The 15,486-nt window shown below is 45.1% G+C and overlaps 1 protein-coding gene across 1 annotated transcript in view; it reads right to left on the reverse strand.

The window, feature by feature from the left end:
- Positions 1 to 15,486, reverse strand: part of ADAMTS17 (ADAM metallopeptidase with thrombospondin type 1 motif 17) — a 434,502-nt gene that overhangs the window by 155,820 nt on the left and 263,196 nt on the right. Inside the window, exons 11-12 of the mRNA XM_075557910.1 lie at positions 2,014 to 2,115; positions 580 to 725 (exon numbers count right to left, since the gene is read on the reverse strand). Of these exons, the coding sequence (XP_075414025.1) occupies positions 580 to 725; positions 2,014 to 2,115 (248 nt within the window). The remainder of the gene's footprint in view (positions 1 to 579; positions 726 to 2,013; positions 2,116 to 15,486) is intronic.

The raw sequence follows: 15,486 nt of genomic DNA on the forward strand, positions 1-15,486 counted from the left end.
CCCCTTTAGGGGTCGAACGACCCTTTCACAGGGGTCACCCGATTCATAAGGGTAGCATCATGACACCTATGAAGTAGTAGTGAAAATAATGTGATGGATGGGGGGTCACCACAACATGAGGAACTGCATGAAAGGGTCACGGCATGGGGAAGGTTGAGAACCACTGCCCTACAGGTTTCTCTAGGATGCCGAGGCTGAGCAAGCCTAGCCGTGAGCATGAGGAGAGGAGAGGAGAGGAGAGGAGAGGAGAGGAGAGGAGCGTCTGCAGCTCTCTTGTGGGGAACCTTTCTTCCAGGACCCAGTGCCAAGGAATATACAAGCCAACTCCTCACTCAACTCTACTCAGTGGGGTTTCCCTCTTGATGGCAAGACTTGCTGAGTCCCCACTGGACACACATGATACCCCTGCCCCCCAGGCTCTTGGTTCGGGTTCGTTTTACCAATGCCCACATTTCCTGTGGGAAGTAGGGCCTGCTGTCCTTGGGGCAGTGGGTGCCACAGCTCAAAATCTTCCACCTGGCCTCACAGACAACTCTTGTCAGAGCACCTGGGAGAACGGACTGGCTGAGGGGGACTTACGGGGGGTTGTCACATTTTCTCTGCCGGAAGCGGGCTCCTGTGCCACATGTTCGGCTGCACATGCTCCAGGTACCCCACTGGCTCCAGTCTCCATCCACGTGCTCCGGAATGGGTGTCTTGCTAACACACTCTCCGGCTCGGCACCACTAAAACACAGAGGATGACCCACAGGTCAAAGGCCACTCAGGGAGAGTAGTAAGGTGTTCTTTCACCAAATTAGTGACTCACCTGTACTAAAAAACCATGCCCACCCCCCACCCCCCATTTGTACTTTCACAGTTCCAGGCAGGTGCAATTGATTTGTGCTTACCTGCTAACTAACCTAAGAAATGGAATGCTTGAACCTCTCCAATGACCCCTGGAGATCTGTGTCCATAAAGATCACAGACAAGCGGACTAGGGAGCACAAATAGGGTCAGCACAAGTCAGAACTGACTCAACGGTTGGGTGATGCAGACAGTAAATGCCCGAATGGTGAGTTCATCCAGACGCACCTTAGCGCGGAGCTCAGGCCACTTCTGCATAAATCAACCAGTGGAAACTATGCAGCACAGTTCTTCCTTCATACACCTGGGATCACTCTGAGTAGAGATCAGCTTGATGACCAAAAAAATTAGACACTTATGGAATGTGCATATTGACACAATTTTGTAGTGGTCATTCCTTAATCAATGTACCTTTAGCCTCTCTGAGGTTTGGGTTTTGCCCTGAAATTCCACATGGAATATGCTCCGTTGGAAATGTTGTAATTCTGGGAAAAGGACCATTTCATGTGGCTTGTGAAGAGACCTAAGTCTCTGCAAACCTTACTTCGTGTGAGTGAGTGAGCTGAGCAGAATGTCTCACTCTGTAATTTCTGAACCTCAGAGTTGGGTTGGATGTTCTGTACTGACACTACTGGCATGAGCATGAGTGAGCCTTGGCTCTTTCTGAGGATAAGAGAAAGCCAATCCTCCGAAAAGGAATTTCCCTCCCTGTGTGGCACATCACCTGGGAGGCATGATAAAGTTCATGGATCCCAATCCCAGTGTCAGCATGAAAATCTCATCTCCTTTCCAACTCTCTTCCAATCCTTCCCACAAGACCAGAACGAGTCTGTGCTGTATGTCAAGTGATACATTACTTTTCCATTTAAAATATACTGGTGTCAAGTTTTCCTTTGAAAAAATCTCTCATGATCAACGGAGCGAATATAACAAAAAATAGTAACCACATGCTTGCATCTTGCTAGAAAAGAAGAGTGAGTTGAGGAAGGTGTGTCTGGAGGGGGCTCTGTGGATATTTCAGGGTTACCTGAGGTATGTTTTGTTGGCTCAAGAGCACAAAGTACAGACAGCTTCTGAGAAGAGATGCCCAAGATCTTTTCAGGGCACTTCAATGCCCAGGAGCCATGAGCTGCCTTCTAGAGGCAGTGGAAGAAAGGGAGTTAGTTACCTTGTCTGCCCCACACTCAGTGCCATCCAGGGGAGGGTCCAACTTGGTCTTGCATGACGAATCTCCTTCAACCAGGCACCACAGACCGGCACACATGAGATGCTGCAGTGACAAGGGCAGGTTATTGCCGAGAACACCCGTTACAGCTGACCCAGCTCCCAGGGATGGGAGAAGCAGATGGTTCCAATTACCAGCTCAGATTTGAGATGGGGAGCACAAGGGAAAGAGGGCGAGTCGTGATTCAAGATGTCAAAAACAAAACAAACATTTTAAAAACATTATTTCATCTGGTTCATTTATTGAAAGGGAATTTTGTGTAGTTACCCCATAGGTATTTAGCATCAGGTGCCGGGCACCTACCAGAGCCTGAGCTGGGAGATACAGTCCCTGCCCCCCAGAAGCAGAGAAAGGAGGGAAAGCCCAGGGCAGGCCTGTAAGGAAGCAAGAAGTGGAAGACTGAGCAAACCAAGACATGGTCAGAGAGGGCTTCTGGAGGAGGCAGCTTTGGGGCTGAGGCTGGGAGTAAGCGGGGGCATACATGTATCACCATGCACATTCAGAGGTGAGAACCAGAAGAGTAATTGCTTAAGGCACCCTAGGGGTTGGGCCAAATCAGTCCTCTGTGGACACCTATTTTCCCAGCTCAACTGAGCTGCATATAGTTTCTTATGTTTCACCTAGAATTTCCTAGCATCCACAGATATGCACTGACAATGAGTTCTGCAGTAACGGGGAAAGATAGGAAACAGGACATTGGGTCATGGTCAAACTTCAGAAGGAGACACGTTAACGGGAGCTGAGGCTGCTAGTGCCCGGCCACTGGGTCCTCGGCCTCTCCGGCCGCTGCTTTCTAAGGACCGCTGCCCTCACACTGTGTCAGCTGCCCAAGTCTCCTGGAGGGTGTGCTTTTTCTGCTGACCCAGCAACTCTCAACCATGAGCAAAGGAACTGGCCCTGTGTAAATGCGCTAGCTTGCTCACCACTCAGTGGGGGTGATTCTGAGGCAAGGGCCAGAAGGTTCCCATAGAATGGTCCTGTTGCCCACAGCAAGATCCTACCAATCACTCCCGCCTCCTCATGCCCTCCTCCCTCAGTACTTGCTGGGATCAATTCCCATATAAACTACTTGCACCCAATTCTCCCTGCACAGTGTTAAAATTGAGAACACATGGACTTGGGGATCCTTTAAAGATATAGTGTTTCCAGTATGCCAAACACAATCGTGGCTAAAAGGCCTAAGCTGGATGAGAGATCGCTGTTTAAGGTGTGGCAGAAGAACTCAACAGTTCCCTTCAGGGAGGGTCGAGTTCCCCCCCCCCCCCCCCCGCCGCGTAGTCACAGTGGCTTTGCCAAGGGTGTGCCCTGTTCTGCCCTGGTGTTTCAAGAAGCCACACACATCTGCGAAGAATAGATGCGCGACTCTGCAGTCTAAAGTCCGAATGTTTATAAATTGAAGGAACAGAGACAGTGAAAAAGGAAAGGAGCACAGAGCTGGGAAGGCTTTTCAAAAGCGCCGAAGGAAGCCCGCAGCTCCTTCTCATTGTTTCAGTTTGTCCGCGCTGATGAGTGAGTATCTGAAGAGGCCGAGGCTTCAAGCAGCATATGAGACATCTGGACGCAGGAAGCCGGTGTGTTCCCACTGGTTTGCACCTCACACTGGAATGGTAAAATGAGGGCAGGCCTGAGTGTGCCCCTAGCTGACCCTGAGCTGATTTGCTGCACCGCACCCCATCTTTGTTTCAGTGCACTTGGACTTGAGAGTGTAGTGCGGATGTCTGGACGTACGCTCATGACACGAGACTGGACCCAGAGGGGCATTCGTGGCACGACAGAGTGCTTAAGATTAGGAGAGAGGGCAAGACGGTGGTGCCAACTGAGTATTTTGCATTTTATAGATAGTGTTTCCTCTTACAACGATTTTAGTAAGCAAAGAAAAGGAGGATGGGCTTAGGCAAATATTTCTTAAACAGACACCAAAAACGCTAACCACAAAGGGAGGAAAATCGGGATTACACGACATTAATGAAGAACTGCCGTGCAGCTAAAGATGATATCTGCAACACACGGAGAGACATGTATGATACAATAATTTACAAAGCAATTGTATCCACAATGCCTCCTATACTTTTTGATGAGGAATGCAACACCATTCCCTTATGTTATTCCCTGAAAATTCCTATGATTTTCTGATTCAAAATGGCCACTGCCAGTCTATTTCAGCTCACTGATGCCTAGGTCTAGGACATGGATTTTTAGGCATTTTACTTAATTTTGGATGACTTCTAATTTTCCTAAATTCATACTTCATACATTCCAAGTTCAGGTTATTAGTAGATTATTTGCAGCTGCTTCTTCTAATGTCGAGTCATGGTCCCATTAGCAAATGAATGTCCCAAAGGCTTTCCTCTCACAGGCTTTGCTGCACCTCGTCATTGTGGTGACTCCACTTTACAAAGGCAGGTTTTCTTCAGGCATATTCACTGGGCCCTCAGTATACGACAGTGTTTCCTTGCAGAGCGTACATTTTGCCAGAGGCTAATGCCTCCGAAGTGAAGAGCTGAGTCCTGCTCTGAAGCCCATTCCCGGCCTTGGAGCTTGATGGAAACCTGTTCACGTTGGGCGGCTCTTCTGGCATTTGAAATACCAGCGACATAGCTCTAGCCTCACAGCAACACAAACCAAGCACACAAGGTTTTCCAATTTTTCATTGATGATTTTTATAGCTCTGAGGCTTATATTTAGGTCTCTGATCCATCTTGAGTTCGTTTTTGTGCAGACTGTGCCTTAAACATACCTGTAGCAGGTTATAGGAAGTAAAATCCTCCCTTGAACTTAAGGCTGAAATAACCTAGTGTGAGAAGATGGCAATGACCCCAAGGTTATGAATTTGGAAGTCATCGGACTTCGGTTCAAATCTCTTGCTTTGAGGGTGCCCAACAAAGGGCAACCTAAGACTACCACATACTTGCTGTTTTTCTTTTTATGACATGTCTTAGTCTAGCATGCATAATTTTGCCTCATGTTACTAAATGAGCAGGTTTTTCAAAGTTTTGCCCTATCTCCAACTCTCATTGTCTGTATAAATTGTGTCTAGTCACTTGTTTTTAATCTGTACAAGTCCATTTATTTTAGTCTAAATATCTGTCCTATACATGTATACTTTCCATTTCTCAACGGTATTTAAAATTTTCTACCTTTGGCTAAATTAATGATACTATCAATAGGCTTGTCATATGCCACATGGGGACAGTTTATAAAATATTCACCAATAAAATGACGCTGATGTCTCTAAAGTGGACCAGGGACATATATAAACCACAAATACATGAGTAGGTTTTGAGCTCAAACTAACGGTAGCCCTAATCTAAGAACAGTTAGTTCTTATGAAGTAGCCTTACTCCATATGTGCTCTCATGAAGAGACCATTGAAGATATAGGTGCTATAGCAATATGTGGTGAAGAAATCATACAGTGTCTAGCTCCCAGAAAGAATAGCATCTGGGATCTTCCAGACAAGCAGCCATGTAAGTATGGTGTCGGCTAAGTCCATGAGGAAGTAACCTGTGTGACCCAAGGATTGAAAATACTAAAATCCATGACCAGATGAGAGACTTTTATTGGAGCTTAAATTCTAAGCACCCGGTTTGCAGACACTATGAAAGACAGTGAAAACCCAAAATCCATTTGCTGAGTCCCCACCTGGATTAAGCCTGTGTTGAATTCCTCTGACCATTGACCAGTGATAAGACAGAGTTCTTTGAAAAATGGATTATTGCAGGAGAAACCAGTTCTTAGAGAAGAGCATCATGCTAGGTAAAGCGTAGGGGCAGTAAAAAGAGGAAGGCTCTCAATAAGATGGATTGACAGAGTAGCTACAATAATGACCTATTGTGAGCATGACACAGGACGAGACAGAGTTTCATTGTGTTGTAGTTGGAGTTGTACTATGGCTGTACTATGAGTCAGAATTGATTCAGTGGCGGGCAGAAGGGAAAAGCTACTATATAGATATATCCCTGGGATGAGGTCCATTAACTATGGCAGGGACCAAACCCAATCCAGGGATACAATGGCAGCCAACTAATAAGAGGGGGAAAGAAAGAGACAAAAAGAGTCATGGGTACCGGGGAAGCAGGGCACTAACCCACGCAAGGGAAGGGTATTTTTCATATCTCCACAGGAGAGAGAGAGACCAGACTTCAATCCAAGGTGCCCAGATGTGAATACAAGATACCGGCATGTACCAGGGAACCAATAGAGAGGTCTGTGGGGCCAGCCCCAATCCCGACTATGTGTACACCACCCCCCTCCTCAGAAGAATGCACTTCAGAGGACAGCACTGGGGCTGCAGCTTGGAGAGCAGGGTGGTCTGATTAGAGCACACTAGAGAAACACAAAGGGATGGAGAGGGAGGAGAGGACATCCTGTCCCACCAAGCCCAGAGGACGATGTTCCTGCTCAAGCAGACAATGCACAGAGAGGACTATAGGGCCAGCCCCCCATGAGACACGACATCCCTCGCTAAACCATAGTGCTGTAGGGGGCAATATTGGAGACACTGTGTGGGAATTGTGCCCAATCTGACCCGTCACGCTGGAGTGAAACACTGAGGGCATGCAACAGAGCAGCAAGGGGGCAAAGTGAGGAAATCCCTGGGGAATACCAAAAATAGACTTGGGAGACAGAGTCTGGGACCCCATCAGACGCGACAGGAAAACACTGGTAAAGGTCAACAAACAGACTTTGAACTATTTACAATCCTTTCCATTTTTATCGGTGGCTTTCTTTTTGTTGTTGTTATTTTGTTGGTCTTGACTTCCTTTATTGTTTTATTTGGCTTTGCCGGGTTTTTGCACTTATTCATGCATCTGCATGTCTCTCTAGATAAAATAGGTGGGATAAATAATTCAGAGATGACAACAACGGGACCATAGTTTCCAGAAGGTACAGGAGAAGGGGAGGTGGTAGAAAGGAATGGGGTGGGAGCCAACCTAGGGACAAGGGAACAAGTCAACTAAAATTAATGGAGAGAAGGGTGTAAGATGCTAGTGGGACTTAATCAAGGGCAATGTAGCAGCGAGGAATTACTAAACCGAAATGAAGGCCAAATATGATGGTGGGACAAGAGGAAAGTACACGGAAATAGAGGAAACAACCAGGAGGCAAAGGACATTTATAAGGGCTAAATACAGGCATGTACATATAGGTGTGTGTGTGTGTGTGTGTGTAAAATGAAAGGGGAATAGAACTATGTACTCATCTCTATATGTTAAGAATTAAAGTTACAGATGGATATTGGGCCTTGACTAAAGTAGTCCTTCAACACAAGAATACTTTGTTCTAACAATCCGGCATTCTGCGATGTTCACCTACCTGACATGATCGCTGAAGACAAAATGGGTGTATAAGCAAATGTGGTGAAGAAAGCTGATGGTGCCCACCTATCAAAAGATATATGTCTGGGGTTTTAAAGGCTTGAAGAAAAACAGTGGCCATCTAGCTCAGAAACAACAAAGCCCACGTGGAAGAAGCACACCAGCCTGTGTGATCATGAGGTGTGACCAAGGGACCAGGTATCTAAGACTCAGAAAAAAATCATAACCAAAGTGAATGGGGTGGGGGCATGGAGTGGAGACCCAATGGCCATCTGTAGACAATTGGACATCCCCTCACAGAGGGATCACAGGGAAGAGATGAGCCAGTCAGGGTATAGTATAGCATTGATAAAACACAACTTTCCTCTAGTTCTTTGGTGCTTCCTTCACCCCACTATTGTGACCTCAATTCTATCTTACAAATCAGATTAGACCAGAGCATGCACACTGCTACAGATAAGAGCCAGCAACACAGGGAATCCAGGATAGATAAACCCCTCAGGGTCAACAATGAGAATACAGATACCGGGAGGATTAGGGGAGGGGGGGGGAGAAAGGGGAAAGTGATCACAAGAATCAACCTATAACCCCCTCTCAAGGGGACGAACAACAGAAAATTGGGCAAGGGGTGATGGAGAATGATGTAAGATATGAAAATAGTAATCTATAACTTATCAAGGGTTCGTGAGTGTGGACGGGCAGGGGAGGGAGAGTGAAGAAACGGGGAGCTGATATCAGGGGCTCAAGTGGGAAGAGAATGCTTTGAAAATGATGATGGCGGCATATGTGCAAATGTGCTTGACACACGGGATGAGTGTATGGATTGTGATAAGAGATGATGTAAGAGCCCCCAATAAAAGTATTAAAAATGATTCAATGGCACCAACACACACACACACACACACACACACACACACTTACAGCACAGGTTAAAATTTCACCATTTAAAAAAATTTTTGACTTTTATTGTTTTCTGCTTTATTTTGGATTGAGGTTTTTCTGTGTTCTATTTTGTTATGGTTGTTTTTTTTCTTTTTATTTGTATGTTTTTCTTTATATGAAATCTAGGATAGGTGAATCTACAGAATCGATAACTTGATTAAGAGTTTCTCAGTGTTATGGCAAGGAAGGTGAGAGGGACATGGAGGGCTAATTTTAATGAGTGCAAGAATGACAAAAATGTTCTAAAATCGATTGTGGTGATGCTTGTACAACTCTTTTCAATATGTTTAAACCTGGGAAATGCATAGTAACTGAATTATCTGTCAATAAAACAGTTACAAATACATATAAAATATAAGTCATAAAATATCAAGATCTAGAAAAGAAGCTATTGATTCAAACTTTCCATATATACAAGGGGGTACCCCCATGTTAGTCTTGTGTTAGACTAGAGAAACAAATTCATAACCATTCATATGTGTATTAGAAAGAGTTTTATATAGAAAACATCCCAACCCAGTTCAGTCCAAACCCATAAGTCGAATATTAGCCCATATGTCCAATATCAATTACAAAGTCCTCTTCAGACTCACGAAACACATGCAATAATGCCAAATGCAGGATGATCACAGGCCAGTGGGTAGAAAGTCTTTGGATCCAGTGGTATTGTAAGCATCTCAGCACTGGCAGGGGTCTCCACGTGGCTTCTCCAGCTTCCAGGGCTGCGTCAGGGTAGTTTCATGTGGCTTGTCCTCAGGGATGTCTTGCAGGGAGTCAGCAGAGAGAGAGAAAAATATCTCCTGCCTCCAAGGAGGAAAATTCAGGAGTTTCCAGAATTCTCAGGAGAAGGCCATACCCACACAGAGGCCTCATTGGTTCTATCTTGATTGACAGGGAAGCCTCCACCCCTTCACGTGTAATCCTATCAAACTGATACCAGATTATGCAACTACTATATAGCTGGGTCAATACCAGGCTGGCTTCTAGCAGCGAGTGACCTTGAATCTCCCACACGCACCTGTGGAGCTGACCAGATCTGACTATGTGACCTGTCAGCAGCTTTGCAAGTTTTTTTCTTTCTTTTACTCATGGGCTGTTTTGCTCATGGCCCATTTGGCTCAGTGCCCACTTTGTTCCCAACCCACCGCTCTGCACCAGGCACGAATACACCTGGAACTAGGAAGACACCTTACATTCCAGAAACCTGGACATACCTGTATCTACCAATCCCTGACTACTTTACCTTATATGGACTCAAGACAGCCCACTCACATGTTCCCTGGCTATATAAACTCCAGTCCTGTAGTCTGGAGTGCGACTCCCTCAGCTGGACACTGTAGACCACGGGATTTCGCCTAGGCTGGGTTTTTCATCCCAATAAAGCCTGTTTGCTGTAATTCGATTGATTTAGTCTCTGGCACCTCTTGACTACCTTACAAATACCACACCCCCAAAACTGGAATTTATTTCAAACTAGGTATTTAATTTTTTTTTTTACAAAACAACCTTATCACCTTCAAAGCACTCTCCATTGCAGTTAATACATTTGTCAAATATGAGATTGCATTACTGGAAACATTTCCTAATTCATCTGTTTGGATGGCTTATAGTACTTCCTCATTTTTTTCTTCACCTCTTCTACATAGTCAAATCATTGTTCTTTCATGTCCCTCTGCATTCACAGAAACAAAAAGAAATCACACTGAAAAGGGTAAGTAAGGTGAGTAAGGTATGAGCAGCAAGAGAGGCATGCTGTTTTTGCCAAACTGGTGCACTGAGATAGCTGCGTGAGCAGGTGCATTGTCCTGGTGGCAAAAGCAATGCCCCGTCTGCCATAATTCAGGCCTTTTTATCACACACTGATATGTAATCTTTTCAGAACCTCTAAATATAAAGCTTGATTAACAGTTTGACCTGGTGGAATGAACTCCAAATGCACTATGAGTTGACATTCTCATCCATTCGAGAAGTCGAAAGTACATCTTGAATGAGGTTTGTCATCAATTGACATTTCATCTTTTTGAAATGAGAAAACCATGCATACACTTGAGTTTTTTCCATAATATTGTCCTTGTAAGCTGTGTTCGACAGCAGTGATGTTTTCAACAGGCATTTTCCCCAAACAGGAACCAAAATTTCACAGCTGCACACTGTTGTCTTAAATTGACCATCACAAAAAACTAGGTTTGAATGAAACTTCTTTCACAAAACAATTCACTGTGACCAGAGAGAGCCTTCCCAGGTGACACCACTGGGTGCACTAACTCAGAGCGAGTTGCTTAATGTTTGCCTAAGGGAAATTCTTTTTACTATGGACGTTCCGCTCAGTAGAGTCTTTTAATGTCGTGTGTGTGGGGGGGTTGGGGGGGACCCCTTCTATGACTAGAGTTTGAAGTCTACCCTTCTTGGCCAGCATTCTAGCTCTTAATGCCAGGCCTGCTCTGGAAGTCTCTCAGCATCCTACTCAGTGTCTTCCTCCCATGCACCAAAGAATGGACCATCACTTGATTGGACTGTGCATGGGCTGTGTGCTGGAGGAGGAGTGGGGACATGAAGGCAGTTTGCAAAATCTCGAAAGTTTCCCGAGGAGGCATGCACTGCAAACCCTCAAATGCTTCTGAGGAAAACTGAAGCCACCAGCAGACAAAGTCCAAGAGCTTTAAGAAAGGGTACAGATGCTGGGCGGGCAGCTGAGACTCCGCCAGGCAGGGCAGTGCTCCGCCAGGCACACTGCTCCACATAGTCGAGCCCTTCGTATCAGCTCTTCATTTCCCCTCCCTCCCTCCCTCTTCCCCCTCTCTCACGAACCCCTGATAAATGATCAATTATTTTCAATTTTGTCATATCTTGCACTATCTGACATCTCCCTTCACCCACTTCTCCACTGTCTGTCCCCCAGGGAGGAGGTTATATGTAGATCCCTGTAATCTTTACCCCCTTTTCTCCCTCACCTTTCCTCAACCCTCCCAGTATCGCCACTCTTACCATTGGTCCTGAGGGGATCATATGTCCTGGATTCTCTGTGTTTCCCGTTCCTATCTGTACCAGTGTACATCCTCCAGTCCAGCTGGATTTGTAAGGTAGAACTGGAGTCATCATAGTGATGGGGGTTGGAATTGTATGTTTAATCATTGCTACATCGCACCCTGACTGACTCGTCTCCTCCCCGTGACCCTTCTGCAAGGGGATGTCCAATTTCCCACAGATGGGCCCTGAGTCCCCACTCCATACCCCCCCTCATTCATAATGCTTTGATTTTTTTTTGGTCTTTGATGCTTCATACCTCTGATCCCTTCGACACCTTGTGATCTCACAGGCTGGTGTGCTTCTTCCATGTGGGATTTGTTGTTTCTCAGTTAGATGGCTGCTTGTTTATCTTCAAGCCTATAGGACCCCATTTTGATAGCAGGGCACTATCAGATTTCTTCACCACATTTGCTTGTGCACCTGTTGTCTTCAGTGATCGTGCCAGGAAGGTGAGCACCTCAGACTGCCGAATTGTTAGAACAAAGTGTTCTTGTGTCCTAACCATCATGACCGCAATTCTACCTGACAAATCTGGCTAGACCAGAGCATGTACAGTGGTGCAGATTAGAGCAACACAGGGAATCCAGGACAGATAAACCCCTCAGGAACAATGAGAGTAGAAATACCAGGAGGATAAGGATAAGATGGGGTGGGAGGGGAGAGAAGTGATCACAATGATCGGCATATAGCCCCTTCCCAGGGGGATGGACAACAGAAAAGTGAGTGAAGGGAGAAAGCAGTTGGTGTAAGTCATGAAAAAAATTTTTTTATAAAATATCAAGAGTTCATGAGGGAGGCAGGGTGGTGGAGGAGGGAAATGAGGAGATGATACCAAGGGCTTAAGTAGAAAGAAAATGTTTTGCAAATGATGATGGCAACAAATGTACAAATGTGCTTGACACAGTGGATGTGTGTATGGATTGTGATAAGAGCTGTAAGAGCCCCCAATAAAATGATTTTTTTAAAAAAAAGAAGAGCAAAAAAGAATAGCACTTCCTAAACTCAACTGAGTATGAGATCATTGAAAACCGCTATACAAAGACAAATACCCCAAACTCCAGGGATTCTAAGGCTGATTTTATTATCCTCTGCACAAGATTCTAGTGATGCATCAGGTGTTTAGATGACGTCAGAGACAGTATTATTGTTCAAAGATGGGATTCTAAACTCTGAGCAACCTCGATATTGTAAGGCTCAAAACGCCATCTATCAAGATGTCCATACAAATTTCTGTGGGGCTTGGGAAAAGGCAGAAAGAGATGTTCACTTCCGGGAGCCAGGCATTTTGCCAAGAGGGAGAATGATGCTGGAGAGTACTCCCTGGAGGGCCTGAGGGTTCCTGAGTGGCAGAAGGAGGGAGGGCATAGCACAGGAGTGGTTTCAGAGGTAAGGACGGGAAGTGGGCCGGCATGATTGGCAACGGCGCCTCTTATTCTCTCCCACTGGCTCAAGGAAACCAGACAAGGAAAAAATTATAAGAGACAATGTTTGCTAACTGAACTAATTCCTTTGTTATTTAACCAACACAGCAATTCTTTTAAGACGGAAAAGAAACCCACAGGTGTTGAGTTGATTTTGACACACAATGACCATATGGGACAGGGGAGAATTCTACCATGGGATTCTAAGGGTGTACATCTTGTAAGGAAACAGAATTCTACATCTTTCTCCTAGTAGGTCTGAATGGCTGACCTTTCAGTCCTCAGCCAAGTGCTTAATCGCTGCGCCACTCAGGCACCTCCAGCTGCAATCATTTCCCTCATTGTGCAGAGCGCACCATTGCCAGTCAGTGTGTTGTACTGCAGTGGGCTGCGTGCTGCTGTGATGCCAGAAGTCATGTCACTGGTATTTCAAATACCAGCAGGGTCACCAAAAGTTCTCAGGTTTCCGCGAAGTGTCTAGACTAAGGCCAGACACTGAAGAAGGACTCAGCTCTCCACTTTGGAGGAAGAAGCCACTGGAAATGTTATACATAGCTTCAAAATATTGTCAGGTACCGGAAGTCCAAAGGGAAGCAGAACATGGTTAGAGACACTGCTGGAGGATGAGGCCGTCGGGGCACTGGGAATGTAAACTGAAGAGGAGCTGATTTCTTGGAGGGGAGTTGATCGCGGAGTTGTGAGTCGGGTAAAGTCTGTGGGAGTAGAGCATTGGGGTCTTCATTTTCTGACGGGGCAGGGTGCAAGGTAAATAGAAACAGCTGCAAAAATCTTGCAATGAATTGGAATGTGCAAAGTATGAATTTAGGAAAATTGGAAGTGGTCACAAATGAAATGGAATGCATAAAGATTGATATCCTAGGCATTAGTGAGCTGCAGCGAGCCACGTTGAGTCAGAAATCATATGACTTACTATGCTGGGAATAACACAATCAAGAGAATTAACAAAGTCAAGAGGAATTCTAAGGCATTCACTTTCAGAAAGGATCTTGCTAAATCCATCATGAAGTACAATGCTGTCTGTGATGGAATTATATTTACCTGCCTTCAAGGAAATCCAATCTGTACAATTCTTATTCAAATTTAGGCACCAATAACAAAAACTAGTGATCACAAAAGTGAAAAACTGTACCAATGCCTTCGGTCAGCAATTGATCAAGATTCATTGATAATTATTGGTGACTAGAATGCAAAAGCTGGTAACAAAGAGGGTAGAACAGTAGTTAGAAAATATGGACTTGGTGATAGAAATGGCGCTGGAGATCGGTCGCATGATACCACTTTGCAAAACCAACAACTTCTTCATATTCTGTGTTGTTGAAAAATGGCATTGTACTATGTTGGCTTTGCACTCTGGTCACCAAATGGAATCCACGAAAATAAAATTGACTCCATCTGTGGGAAGAGATAGTGGAATAGCTCAATATCAGCAGCCAAACCCAGACCATGGGGCAACTGCAGAATAGACCTTCAATTGTTCATAGTTAAGTTCAAGATACAGCTGGAGAAAATTAAAACAAGTCCACACGAGCGAAATATGCCCTGGAGTCAGTCCCACCCGAGCTTCCAGACATCTCAGGAACAGACTGGCTGCATTGATTACTAATGACAGGAGAGCTGATGAGCTGTGGGAGGACATCAAGACCATCATTCATGAAGAAAGCAGAAGGTCGGCAAAAAGACAGGCCGAAAGAAAAGATCAAAGTGGCTATCAGAGGACACTCCAAAGATACTTGCTCTTCATTGCCGAGGAGCTAAAGTGAATGGAAGGAAGACTACCGTCAAAGAGCTGAAGAGAACATTCCAAAGGGCAGCTCAAGAAAACAAAGCCAAATATTACAATTAAAGGTGCAAAAACCTAGAATTAGAAAGCCAAAGGGAAGAACATACTCAGCATCACTGACGGAACTAAAAAAAAGTAAGCCTCGAATTGCAATAAGTTCTATGGGCAAAATATTTAACGATGCAGGAAGCACTCAAAGAAGATGGGAAGAATGCAGAGTCACTGCACCAAAACGACTAGTCCATAGTCCACCATTTAGGGGCGAGAACTAACAGTGTTGAAGGACTAAGTTCAAACTGCCCTGACATTGCCAGCCAAGAACCAGGCTCCAGGAACTGACGGAACGCCAATTGAAATGTTTCAACAAGCCGAAGAAGCCCTGGAAGCCCTCGCCTGACTGTCAGGAAATTTGGAAGACAGCTACTTGGCCAAGTGACTGGAAGGGATCCATATCTGTGGCCATTGCAAAGAAAGGTGATCCAACAGAATGCTCAAACTATAGAACAATATCATTGTTATCGCATGCAAACAAATTTGCTTAACACCATCCAACAATGGTTGCAGTCGTACATTGAAAGGGAACTGCCAGAAGTTCAGGTCAGGCACAGGAGATGATGTGGAACAAGGGATATCATGGCGGATGTCAGATGGATCTTGGCTCAAAGCTGAGAATCCCAGAAAGATGCTAAACGTGTTTCATTGACTTTGTAAAGGCATTTGACTGTGTGGACCACAATCCACTGCAGGTGGTCTAGAAAATAATGAGAATTCCAGACTCTTCATTGTGTTCATGAGGAACTTGTACACGGATTAAGAGGCAGGTGTGTAAACATCATGAGGACATGCAGCATGGTTTAAAATCGGGAAAGATGTATGTCAGGCTGTGTCCTCTCACCATACTTATTCA

The sequence above is a fragment of the Tenrec ecaudatus genome, chromosome 9 (assembly GCF_050624435.1).
Source record: "Tenrec ecaudatus isolate mTenEca1 chromosome 9, mTenEca1.hap1, whole genome shotgun sequence".
Lineage (NCBI taxonomy): Eukaryota > Metazoa > Chordata > Mammalia > Afrosoricida > Tenrecidae > Tenrec > Tenrec ecaudatus.